The sequence below is a fragment of the Triturus cristatus genome, chromosome 6 (genome assembly GCF_964204655.1).
Source record: "Triturus cristatus chromosome 6, aTriCri1.1, whole genome shotgun sequence".
Lineage (NCBI taxonomy): Eukaryota > Metazoa > Chordata > Amphibia > Caudata > Salamandridae > Triturus > Triturus cristatus.
In genome coordinates, this window is record NC_140589.1 from 31,271,359 (window position 1) to 31,284,991 (window position 13,633).

At 43.8% G+C, this 13,633-nt stretch overlaps 1 protein-coding gene across 1 annotated transcript in view; it reads right to left on the minus strand.

The window, feature by feature from the left end:
- The window catches only part of LOC146813687 (solute carrier family 22 member 7-like), a 217,197-nt gene extending 204,371 nt beyond the window's left edge, over nucleotides 1-12,826 (minus strand). Inside the window, exon 1 of the mRNA XM_085610180.1 lies at nucleotides 11,751-12,826. Within this exon, the coding sequence (XP_085466306.1) occupies nucleotides 11,751-12,248 (498 nt within the window). The 5' untranslated portion in view covers nucleotides 12,249-12,826. The remainder of the gene's footprint in view (nucleotides 1-11,750) is intronic.
- Between the last annotated feature and the right edge of the window lie 807 nt (nucleotides 12,827-13,633).

Here is a 13,633-nt window from a genome sequence, read left to right on the forward strand (position 1 = left end):
AGTTTCTGTAATGAAACATAGGTCTGGTTGCATTGAGGTTAGGAGATCCCAAATTGCAACTGAATTTGGGGACTAAACTAGCATTAAAATAACTGCATTTGCGCATGGAGAGCTGGTTCTGTGTCTTGTCAGGGACTCCACGTGCCTGAGTGTGGAGCGAGGAGCTGGCTTCCTTGTCTAATGATATTGTAGAGGAAGATAAATTGTAAGCCCAACATGAAAAAGGGCCTTCAAAGCGGATGGGAAGATGAGGAGTTCAATGTGAGCAGTTAGGTTTAAGTCTCTTTATATCATTGCTCTTATAGGAAAGTGTGGGGTGGGCAGAGTTACCTGTGGAGCGAGATGCAGGGTTGCTGGTGCCTGGCGACAGTTGGGCATGGACGGGCACAGACGAGCTTGCCTTTGGCGCGCCTTAAGCATGCCAGTGGTGCACCCACAGCACGTCAGCACAAGGCTTGCATTTTATTGCTGAAGCTGTAGCAGCTAGACCGCAGCCGTCCACTAGTTGGCGGCCATCGCGGTATGGCCGCATCACAGGAATCACATCTTGAGCTCGCTCCGCTCAAACAGCAAAACTGCGTCGGACCGGGGAGCTAAGGAATGAGAAATGAGGCACCAAGAGGTAAGCAGGTCACCGCCTGCAACTAAGGAAAGGATAAGTGCTTTTGGAGCTGCTATTAAAATAAACTAGCAAACACTGTTAAAATACTATACAAAGCAAAAAAACGGCAATGATAGAAGTAACAAATAGCTATTGGCATAGGCAAGTGAGAACAAATAAATAAAAGTGAATAAAAGCAAGGTCCATGTAAGAGTTGAACTTGCATACCCTGGGGGGATACTATTCTGAGTGCTGCTTGAGTTCTGCCTATCTCTTCATTTAAAAAAGAAAAATGAAACATTTCTGTTTCATTTTTTAAGAGTAGTCAGTGGTCTGTGGGACCCCTGCCACCTCCTAAAATATATTTTCACTGCCAATCACAAAGGGGAAGGGGTCCCTCCTTTGTGACTGGCAGCAAAAATATTTTTTAAGATGGACCACTGCCTACTCTTAAAAAATGAAACAGAAACGTTCCATTTTTATTTTTTGAAATAGGTTGTAAACTGCAGTTGCGGAGGCAAAACAATCGTACATGGAACTGCGTCTCGCTATAAAGAAGGGATGCCCTTTGCACGCCCCTTCCTAATAGTGAGTGGCAAACCCTATTTTGCGAGTGGGTAATAGGTTACTGACTCGCAAAATAGGGTTTTTACATTGCACAGACCTATTTAGCAGTCGCAAATGGCCTGATTTCCTGTTTGCGACTGCTAAAAACTGTTGTACATCTGCCCCAAAGTGCCTTATACATCCTACCCAATAGAGTAGAACCCCGTAGGACATTAGTAAACAGCACCCAGTATGAGACCAGCTCCACTGTATTTTTGCTCTTCACCGAGCGAAATGACATTCAGTCTGAGGTGGTCAGGAAGGACACAATTGGGAATGACACTGTTTGGCCGTGGCACTTTGTAGAAAAGGGGTTCCTGAAGATAGCAAGATCACCTCACCAATGCACAAACACATCCGCTCCCACCTCCATCTGCGATCCAAGGGGGCCTTAACATCTTTGGGGCTACCTTCTTTAACAACATCAGGCTCGAAGGAGAAGAACTGCTGAGTATTTGGCTGGGCTCAGTACAAGGACATTCTAGAAGAATTCAGACTGTTCACAGAGACTCATCTAAATGCCGGTAGGTCAATACCCTTTTTCATCATACAAAGAAAAGCTAATGGGCACTGGTTACAAATAGCCAGGTGGGAGATGATCAAGATGATCAATGGTACTGAGCTCGGCCTAAATGCTAGGAGGAATTGAGAGCTATCCGCCTCATGGTGATGCATCATCAGTACGTGTTGGACTTGATGATCACTATGGAGGGTGGGGTGTGTGCCAAGATTGGTGCTTCTTGTTTTACATGTATTCCTTGAAAAGATCTGGATAACAGGATATTTGCCCATGCTATCTAAGAACTGCATCATCTGTAAGCCAACATGAAGAAGGCGGAAGGTGCCCCAGAGCAGGACTGGTTGCAAAGTATATTTTTGCGGATCCCCTTATGGGTATTCAAACAATTCACATCATTGATGTCAATTTTCATTGCTCTACTTCTGTTATGTGATGTCCTTCAAGTAGGGGTTTGGTGCTGTGAAAACACAGTCCTCAAATTAGGTAGTATACACATAGATAGAGAAAATGTAACTGCACTACACACACACACTTTCTAATAACATAACTGTCATGACATGGGAGGAGGATTCAGTATTTGAGGAATCGACTAGACGGTGGAGGGTAGGAATGGGTGAATACGATGTCAAAGATTCCCATGATGTGTGCAGACCCGACAACAGCAATGCCAATAAATGCAATATCAATGTATGCCATAACCTGTGCCCACACTACCATGTCAGTACCCGCTAATGCAATGTTAATGTATGTGATAACCAGTGCCCGCACAGTAGCGCCAACACCGGCACGAACAATATCAATGTATGTCATAACCCATGCTCATATAATAAACTGCTGCTAGTAAGAACAATGCTGATGTAAGTTATGATGACCTAAGCAAACTTAACTGTGTTGATACCAGTAAGAATGATGTCAGTGTATGTGATGACAACTATATGCACAGTATTTAAAACAATACCAGTGACTGCCATATTATTTTTAGGAATTCTAACAAACTCACATCATTACTGTCGGATTCACCCAAGGTGACCTCCCAAAGGTTGGGTCTCTCATAACCTAAAGAGAAATGCGCCACCAGGAAAAACCCTGATCGATCCCACAGAAAGATAGTTGCACCACAAAAAGGTCAGAGAAAATTGACCGCAATAAAACCCATTTGGCCAAGGACTCAAGTTCCCTAAAATACCACAAAGCTACATACAACATGTAAATAGAAACACTGAACCAATCAGGATATGACATGCACACCACACATAATGATTACGTGCTACTTATGCCGGGCACCTGGACACATACACACTAGCTCTCCCAGAGGTCGAGAGCCACCTCCCAGAGGTCCCAGAGGTCGAGAGCCACCTGTGTCCTTTTCAGATGCACACACTCAATTGAATTACAACTCAAATGCTTTTTGGAATGTAGAAAATTGATTTATTGTACTTCATGTACTGTATATAAAATCGGCCAAAACCTTGTACACTGAGAGACTTTGAGTAGATGCTCTCTGTCGAGGTTCTCACAGCTGCAGTGTTTAATTGAACCAACTTGTTCCTGTTCTGTCAAACTCCTCTTGTCTTTTCATTTATATAACGCAAATTCATATCCGAGCAACATAACATTGGATTGCTTTATTTAAGTATAAATATTGACAGGAGCAAGCTAAAAATGTCATTTGTGGACTTAAAATTATACTTATGGTTAATCTAACAACATTCTACTGTAGATTCACAATAATTATCACAGAAAAGAAGTTATTAAACGTTCTTTTCTGTAAGCCAAAGCCCAGCTTTCCAAATGCCCTCTGCCAGGCTGAGCCAAGCTGTCTTAATGAGGTGTGAAGTGACCTGCTACAGAGAAAATGGATTTCCTGTGTGAGAGAACTGAAACCGCAGAAGTTGAAAACAGGGTAAGTATGGCGACACAGAACTGGCCTTCATAGAGAGAAGGACACTTTGGGACAGCACAGGCTCAACTCCTGCAACCCCAGTCACACAGGAGCTCCTGTAATTAGATTAGTGACAGGGCTGAATGGGAAGTGTTAAGGAATCTTAGCCAGACTAGTTGATTGGCCTGATCTAACCTCCAAGAAGAGACTTTCTCCATGTTGGATTTTGAAGAATGCTGCTTCCTGAGGGAAAACTGTGCCAAACATTGGAGAAAGCGGTCATACACCTGGGTGGCACCCTGTATCTCATTGGTCAGGAGTCCTCCCCTGCTTGACACCCAGGAATACTGCATAAATATGGAAGAGTTGTCAAGCAACTCAGACCTGCTGCTTGAAATTACAAGGAGAAGAAGGACTGCCCTCCTGGAAACCTGATCTCTAAACTCTGAGGGACTGCAACTTCTGCACATTCTGAGACTACAGCCCTAAGGACTTTGCTTCAAGAAGGATTTACGAATGGACTTCCTGCAAGCCCCAGGTTAACTGAGACCTCCTGCATCATCTCCACCAAGGCTTCACCATTATGGAGTGGGTCCAGTGGACTTTGAAGGATTTGGCGAGGTGCATTGTGGAAACTGTAGTCTCAACATCCCAAGGACCATCACCGAGAGTCTAGACCCCTGATTTGGTATTGTAGACACTTTGAACCCTCAAAGAGACTTCCTGGAAGAAGATCCAGAAGTTTGGTGAAGTTTGGGAACTTTTTGGCAAAAAGCTCCAAAAGGTGACTCTACATCGAAAGTCAAGGCAACGACCCTCAGCCGTGAACCAGCCTGGATTTCAGTTTCGTCCAGCTGATAGGTCCAGAGGTCAAGACTTCCAGGAGTTGACTGGGGGCTAGTGCTGGATCAGTCCAACAAAAGCGCACTGTATCTAGCCTGAAGAGGATCCTTGCTCAATGTTGAGAGACAATCCTCCTGAAAAAACGACTAAGTGCCAAGGTAAAATTATGAACAAGGCCTCCCGCTTACTGTATCTGACCAGGGCTCCCTTGCAGTCCGCCTCAAACTTTGAACTTGTCTCGGTCAATTACGAAAAGATGTCCCAATTTGACACTATTGGTTCTTAAGCACTAGAAAGTGTTTAGGGAAGGTATGATATTTGTTGGGAGACTTGGGGAAATGCTTGGTGGGGGGAAGTTTGTGGCTCCCTGCAGATTCCAAAACTTTCCATCACAGAAATGTGAGGGAAATGTGTTTTTTTTTTTACAAAGTTTGAGGTTTGCAAGGGATTCTGTGTAACAGAACCTGGTGAGAGGCACAAATGTCACCCCATCCTGGATTCCCTCAGGTGTCTAGTGTTAAAAAATTTAAATGTTTGCTAGGTTTCCCTAGGTGCCAGCTGAGCTACGGTCCTAAATCCACAGCTAGGCACATTGCAAAAAAAGGTCACTTTTCTGTTGAAAAATGTGATCTGTCCACATTGCATTTTGGGCACTTTAATGTCACGGGCACTAGGCCTACCAACACAAGTGAGGTAACATTTCTATAGAGAGTCTTAGGGAAATGCTGGTTGCATGGACGTTTGTGGCTCCATGCAGATCCCAGAACTTTCCATCACAGAAATGTGAGAGAAATGTGTTCGTTTTTTTACCAAGTTTGAGATTTGCAAGGGATTCTGGGTAACAAAACCCGGTTAGAGCCACACAAGTCCCCCATCCTGAATTCTTCTTGGTGGCTAGTTTTAAAAAAATGTATAGGTTTGCTAGGGTTCCTTAGGTGCCGGCAGAGCTAGGGACCAAAATCCACAGTTAGGCCCATTGTGAAAAAAGGGTCAGTTTTCACTGGAAAATGTGATGTGTCCTTGTTGTGTTTTGGGCTGTTTCCTGTCGCAGGCACAAGCCCTACCCACACAAGTGAGGTACCATTTTCATTTAGAGACTCGGGGGAATGCTGGGTGGGTGGAAGTTTGTGGCTCCCTACAAATTCCAGAACTTTCCATCACAGAAATGTGAGAATTATTTTTTTTTTTTACAAAGTTTGAGGTTTGCAACGGATTCTTGATAACATAACTTAGTGAGAGCCAAACAAGTCACAACTTCCTGGATTCACCTAGGTGCTAGTTTTAAAAAATGCTTAGGTTTGTTAGGTTTCCCTACGTGCCAGCTGAGCTAGAGTCCAAAATCCACAGCTAGGCACATTGCAAAAAAAGGGTCAGTTTTCACTGGAAAAATATGATGTGTTCACGTTGTGTTTTGGGCTATTTCCTGTCACGGGCACTAGGCCTACCCACACAAGTTAAGTACTATTTTTATTGGGAGACTTAGGGTAATACAGAATAGTAGAACAAGTGTTATTGTCAATTGACTTTCCTTGCATTTCTGCCTTCCAAATGTCGGACAGTGGGTAAAAATAAAGACATTTTGAAAATGTTCTCTCATTTACATGTTAGTAAGGGTACCCACAATTTCGGATATGTACAAATAACCACTGCTTCTAAACTCTATATTTTGTTCCCATTTTTGAAATACATAGGTGTCTTTGATACCTATTTTTCACTATTTTACCAAATGAATTGCTATACACCCGGTACACAATGAAAAACCATTGCAAGACGCTGCTCAGTTATTGTCTCTGGGTTCCTCTGGTTCTTGGTGAATCTACAAGTCCTATAGATCTCCACAAACAGAAGGATCCAGCAGACTTAATGGTATATTGCTGGTATTACAGGTGAAAACATTGGCACAGAGGGATGTTTATTTCTCTCAATTTCAAGATTTCTTTATTTCAACTGTTAGTTTCTATAAAAGACCTTGAAGTATCAACACTAATGACCCCTTGATAAATTCAAAATGTTGTCTACTTTTCAGAAATGTATAGTTTTCTGGGATCCATTATTGGTTTCACACCCATTTCTACCACTAACAGTAAAATGCCGAAATTGTGTAGAAAAGTTTGGTTTTCTGACCAAAGTCTGCCAGTCCCTGAAAGCTGGGAAGATGGGGATTTTAGCACCACAAACCCTTTATTGATGCCTTTTGCAGTGAAAGAAAACAGTTGTTTTCTTCTGCAGCACAAAAACGAAATAGCTGTATTTTGGCCAATTTCTAGGTCCCCTTCAGGGGAATACACAAACCCTGGGTACCTTTAGAATTCTCAAGATGCTGGAAAAAAAGGACGCAAATTTGGAGTGGATACATTATGTGTGCAAAAAGTTACAGGGGCCTAAGCGTGAACAACCCCAAATAGCCAAACTTAAAGCTTAGCATGGGGGGAGCCTAGCAGCGAAGGGGTTAATACCATCGACCCACAAGTCAAAAGTGGGTCAGATTTTGCCATAAAGGCCGCCATGGTGGTAATAATTGCACTCCCTCCGTATTTTAATGCTAGCTTTATTAATGCTTTTGTTATCATTTATGAACTGTGACCTGTATCGTTACATCTGAGTTTATGGGTGATATAGGGCAGTAACTAGAGCATTCTAGGGTGTCCTTTCCTGGTTTAAGTATTACTGATACACTTCCTCTGTTAAGGTCATAATTCTAGTATCCCTTATCTATTTCTTCATTAAATACTGATGCTAAAAATTGTTTTTTCAGTGATTTAGTCATTTTAATACATTCCTCTGAGAAACCGTAATCTCCGTGTGCATTGCCAGCGGATATACTGTTTATTGCCCTAGCTATTTCTTCTGCGATAACTTTCCCTTCCACTGTGTTAGATTGGTCTACTGCAAGGTTGCGTAACTGGGGTCAGTGGCAAAATTAGTCCACCTCGGTTTGTCTAGAGCACATAGGTATTTAGGGATTCATATTATTTCTGATATTTTGTGATTATATCCACTGGGGATATGAGAAGTGTCACTTCAGTGTTGAGAAATGCCCAGATTGTTTTAAATGACTCATTTTGGTAAAATTACGCAGTCTGCAACTGGTCCACTTTCTACCCTCTTTCATAATGTTTCTCTTATATGCGAAACAATCACTTCTCAGCATCCATCCTGAGCAACTTATTTGGAAACTCATTTATGGGGGTCTGGTGTAAAACAGTGCAGCAAGTCGCCTTGGTGAAATGCCCTATGCCAAAGTGAAATGGCTGGAATGCACTGTATTTATCTATTTGGTGCATTCCTGTCCTTTTCCCCTGCACTGGTGCCATTTTGGCAGCTTAGCACCAACACAGCCAGCCTTGCAAGTGCCAGTGTTGTCGGCAGGATTCTTTTTGAGCAGGAAGTGGCACCTTCCTGAGAGATGTTTTCTCCTTTCTATGTGTGTTGCAGAATGCAGCCCACTTGACAAAAAGAGAAAGAAACAAGGCAAAATAAAGGGGCATATTTATGATCCCTCTGTGCCACTGGATTGTCACTTTTTGTAATGCTCCAGTGGCGCAAACTTTGTGTGGCTTTGAATGGCCACAAATATATGGAGGAAGGCATGGCAGTGCAAATCGCAGTGTTACCTTATTCTGCACTCGTGATGCTTTCCATGGGCGGTGCGATGGGTGTTCCCATGCAGCAACAATGTATTTTGACGCATCCCCTGATTTACAAAACCATGTAAACTTGGTGAAGCACCAAAACCTTACAGTAACAGCAAAGCAGGTGCTGTGTCGATTTCACAACTGCAAGGCAAGCGGGCTCTGTCGGAGCGGGTGCCCCGGATGTTTGCGGCAGGACACTCGGGACTCAGGTGATTTTTTTTAACTGCAAGGCAGGTGCTGTGTCAATTCTTCAGCCGCACAATGGTCATGTGCCGATTCCTCAGATGCACGTCAGTGCTGCATCGAGGAAACGGGTGCTGAGAGTTGATGCATGGATTTTCTCAAAAGGTTACACTTCCTAGGGCTCAGGAACTGGATTTGTCAACACTTGGCATGTCAAGACTCTCAGAACAAGAGCCCAGGCACTGGTAGGTGAAGTCTTTGATGGCCTTGAGGCTTCTTAACAGGAGGCTAGCACACACAAGCCATTGACGAACCTTGGAAGCAAGCTACAGAAAGCAAAGTCTAGTCCTTTTACTCCCAGCAGCAAGTTGCAGGCCAGCACAACAAAGCAACAGGCAGAGTGGCGGTCCCTGCTACAACATCTTGTTCTTCTTCATGGCAGAATGTTCTTATTCTAAAGTGTACTCATATTGAGGTTTCAGAGTTCCAATACTTATACCCTTCTCTGCCTTTGAAGTAGGCAAACTTCAGAGGGAAGTCTTTGTAGTGCACACACCCCTGCCTTTTCCTGACCTGGCTCCAGACCAATTACAGGGAGCTGGAGAGAGCTTAGTGTGAGGAGAAGCACATCCCTATTCAGGTTTAAGTGACAACTCCTCAAACAACTCTAACTCAGGAAGGCCCATCAGCATATGCAAGGCACACCTCAGCTCCCTTTTTGTGACTGTCTAGTGTGAATGCACAAGAGCCCAACTGTCAGCTAACCTAGACATGGATTCTACAGAAAGGCGGAGGTCGTTTTGTTTGCTTCCAGTTTAATTTGTCTTACCTGTTGGTGCCTTGTGAAGCAGGCCAAGATGTGTAATGGGTGGGTCTTACTGAGTGCAGTCCAGGATCTGACTTGCTACACTCTCTGAAGTGGGTTAAATGAGGTGGTCAGCAGTGTTGGTAGCAGGGTACCCAAGACGGCAAACATGCCTTCTTTCTCAGAGTGCACTGTTATCCCCATGATCCTTATGTTTTCCCTGCAACTACGCTCTTCTAAATCAATAGTTTTTTTGTGTAAGTTCCACATCTCATTGTCCCAATTCAGTTGCTTGTAGAGAAGATTTTTCACCTCTGAGATGTTGCTGGAATTTTGTTTTCATCTCTTGGGACTGTGTATCTGTGTTTGTTGTGGTTATTGCTGAATTGACACTAGTGTTAAATCCATTAATGTTTGTCAGTTCTTTCATGAGCAATTCCAGAGCAGTGCCTAGGATTTCAGGAGAAGTTGGCACCCTTGTTGGTTTAATTTTTTTGCTGGTTGCTCGGCCACGGCATCTAAGAATGAAAGCTGCCACATGGATTTGGCCTTGGACATTTGGTGTACAAGGGTTTTGACTATGAATGAATCAGCACAGGGATCTCATTAGGTATTACGACAAACTTACTGAATATGAGTCTCACTCCTAAAAGCAAAGGCACTGTTAGAAGCACAGTCACAGTGTTTTAATTCTCGATGTTTCTACAGCTGACAGCGTGATGTCTAAACTTAAAAAAAAAATAACAGGATGTTATAATGTTATAGCCCATTTTAAAATTGGAAATTATGCCCTTTACATTGTTTTTACCCAGTTTGTTGCAATGATTTTAATTAATTGTGCAATAAAATGATCTGTCTGTCTGTCTATCTATCTATCTATCTATCTATCTATCTATCTATCTATCTATCTATCTATCTATCTATCTATCTATCTATCTATCTATCTATCTATCTATCTATCTATCTATCTATCTATCTATCTATCTATCTATCTATCTATCTATCTATCTATCTATCTATCTATCTATCTATCTATCTATCTATCTATCTATCTATCTATCTATCTATCTATCTATCTATTCATAAGCACAGTCTGATGCTTTGGTTACAAGACTATCTCACTTGCCTGCTGCCTCACTAATTGTGTGGGACTTTCGCTTCTTGAAAGGTGTCAAGTGCACTCCTTGGAAAACAGCTGTAGTCATTGGGAGTAAATCTCACATCTTGAAGTAGGTTTTCACTCATTGGAGGTGAACTTAACTCCTTGGAGTCCTATCACACTCAATAGGTTTGAGCATTGCCTCTGTTGATGTTTGTGGGTTTCACTCTTGTATGCTGTTACATTAATTTGGTTTAACTCTCTGTACTTGCACCAGTCTTACCCACGGAATATTAGCTTTACTCTTTGGAACACAGTCTTACTTGCTGAATACAAGTGTCACTCCTTGTACCAGAGTCTAACTCATTTAATGTTGCCAGATGGTTGGGTTTATTCCCTCATGGCTAGTACTTTAATGTCCCTGCTCGTACAGAAATGAGAAAGATCACCTAAATCCATTCATTTTTCCCCTTATCAGCACATACTTTAAGCAGTAAATGAAAAAGGGGAACACTTTATAATGTGTTCTGGAGATGCCTTAATGAAAGTAAACAATGAGAACATGGCCATGTAAGCATTAATACAGACAGTTTTTCAAAAGGTTCTATTTGAGAATCATATCTGGGCCTTTGTAGAATATTAAAACATGAACAAATCTCTGCTTTCTTTTCTCTGTTAAAGGTGTCCATCCTACACCCATTAAATGTAAGTCTCACTCTTTGGACCACAGACTTACTCACCGGGTGTACATTTAATTCCTTTCAGTATAACCTCATTCATTGGTCATGAGTGTCACTCCTTGTACAGCAGTCTCACTCTTGGCCACGACTAAGGGTTTCATATGGTCACCCTTCAAGTTCATATTTTTTCTATTCAAACATTACCTTCTGGTTTCACACCATCTAGCTTCATTCTTGACTTTTAGGGTGCCATTCCCAGTCAAGCGGAATGAAATGAATGCATGCTTGCACGTGTTAATTTTGCTCTGCCTGATAATCATATTTTAGGGTTTTCTGTACCTGGATTTAACAGGTTTGGAAAAAAACATACCAAATTTAGTTTCTAGATGGAAAAATCATGCAATAACTTTGGCTGCAGTGGACACTTTTGTTTCTAATAAGGGGAAGCATGCATTCTTTGGTTAAAAAAAGTCCCCTTACCTCTTCTACTCCCCACGTTTACCCCCGCACTCACTACTCCATGCATCGACTCCCACTGACATTTGCCATATGCTCAACGGAGGTGGCAAATGTATGCAGTAAAACTGCATGGAATAGCTACATGGAATTCGGTACTGTTAGACAGCTGGAAAAATCTGCCCCACATGGTAATTCCTCATTTCAAGGAGTTTTACTTGCAATTACATGACACTTGGAGTAGAAACTGTAATATTATATTTGAATTTACCATGCGGTAAAATAACTCCAGTACTTTCCAACAAGTACTTAGTGTCTTAGGCAGTATTGCTTTTTATTTATCCTTTAGCTGTCATGCTCACATACTCCTGGCCTAACTGTTCACACTCTCAAGCTCAATTTAACTGTATGATAACAGTTAGCATCTAATCATCTCTTACCTGTGTGACTATCGTAGAGGTGAACTGTGAGTGGTCGTAGGCCCAGCCATGCTGACAGCTCTGCAGGGAGGAGGCGTTGGTTGGTCCCCAGGTTGAGTCATTGGGTGGTCTCCCTGTGGAGGTGTTGGATGGTCTCCAGGTGGAGGTGTTGGGTGGTCTCCACGTGGAGTTGTTGGGTGGTCCCACTGTGTAGTCCTTGAGTCTTCTCCAGGTGGAGTTCTCCAGCAGGTGCCACTGGGGCTCTTTGTACATCTTGCAGGAGCTGAAGGCCCCATCAGGGTCCCTGGGGATGCTGATGAGGAGCAGCTCCTCCTCAGTGAGGTTCCCAAACTCACCCTGATCAGAGAGGGCACAGTGGTGGGGGGGCACCGCAGCCAAGAAGTTGTTCAGCAGGAAGTTGAAAGGGACGATGGTTCGGGCAAAGCCCAAGAAAAGCAAAATCAAGACCTGGAACCTTCCAAAGCCTCCTGCATCAAGAAGGAGGTCATCAAACTTCATCCTGAGCTGCACTGCCTCTGATGGGGAAGAGGGCAGGAGAACTCAAGGCAGTGGCAGGGATCAGTGAAAGTGTAGGGAATTTTATCGCAAGCAGAGCCCCACTGTGGCAAGAAGGAAGAGCCGGCTAGGGAGAGGTGCAAGATCCCAAGCATAAACTTTATGCCACAGGTAGAGAGGACAGATGCTGAAATGGTTGACCTTAGTTGGGAATCAGAGGTGCATTATAGATGGGGGGCTTCCTTCGACCAGCAGTACAGCGATGAAGGAGCCGCAGGAGAGATGGTAACTACTAGGTGTGTGAAGGAGCACAGAATGGAAGTACAGCTGCCAGTACCTGGTGGCACGTATGTAGGCTTCAAGGAGGACAGATTGAGGGAGCTATCTGGAGAAGATGCGGAGCCCATGAGCAGCACTGCACACGTGGGGTCAGAGATCACTCTGAGCAGCAGTGAGTTAAGAAGCTACAAGTCCTGATGGGAGGCGGAGATTCCTGTGACCGAGAAGGCCTGCCTTCCGAGGTCTGGTTATCGAAGGGAGGGATAGAGGGAGTATATGCCAGGGAGAGCTGCCCTGCCTCCGAGATCCAGCTAGGTTTTCATATATATGAGTGGCCCAGAGAGGATCCTCACATTTTGATGACTCCGCTGAGCAGTAACAAACAAGGACATGAACAAAATATCAATTCTGACGTGTTTACTTCACACCTAAGGCAGACAACCTAAACCTACAGGCTTTTCAAACATTTAATTGATTATAATTCATTCCAGCTTCACTCTAGCCTCGAGTGCTCCCCAAGTTAAACAACCAGCTCCAGCACAATACCACCACCTTAGTGGGAGTGCTGTGCTGTGTGCACATTGCTCACTGTCTTAGCCTGCTGCATACATGTAGCTCACTCACTGAGCCTATGCACAGAAGCAGCTGACAGCCTCTTGCATGCTCATAGAGTGCTGACTGAGCCTCCTGCTTGCGTTCAACTCATTGACTGAGCCTGCTGTGTGCACACAACTCGTCACTCAGACTACTATGTACACACTGGTCGCTGACTGAGCTTGTTGTGTTCACACTGCTCACTGACTGAGCCTGCTGTATATATGCAACTTGCTAACTTAGTCGGCTGTGTGCACACATTAACCCCTTCTACGTGCGGCAAATTCCGCTGCGATGCGAGGATGGGTTGGGCAGGGCATGGCGCTCAGGTACCCAGGACGGCTCCCGGCCTTCATAAATCACGGTGGACGTGTGCTCATGACGGCCGGGAGTCGTCCGAACTCCGCCCACTAATTAATTCGCCCACACAGGCGGGGAATTAGCCGCACGTGGGCGGAGCAGCAACAGTCGGACAGCTCCAGGCCATCATGAGCACACGACTACCGTGACTCATG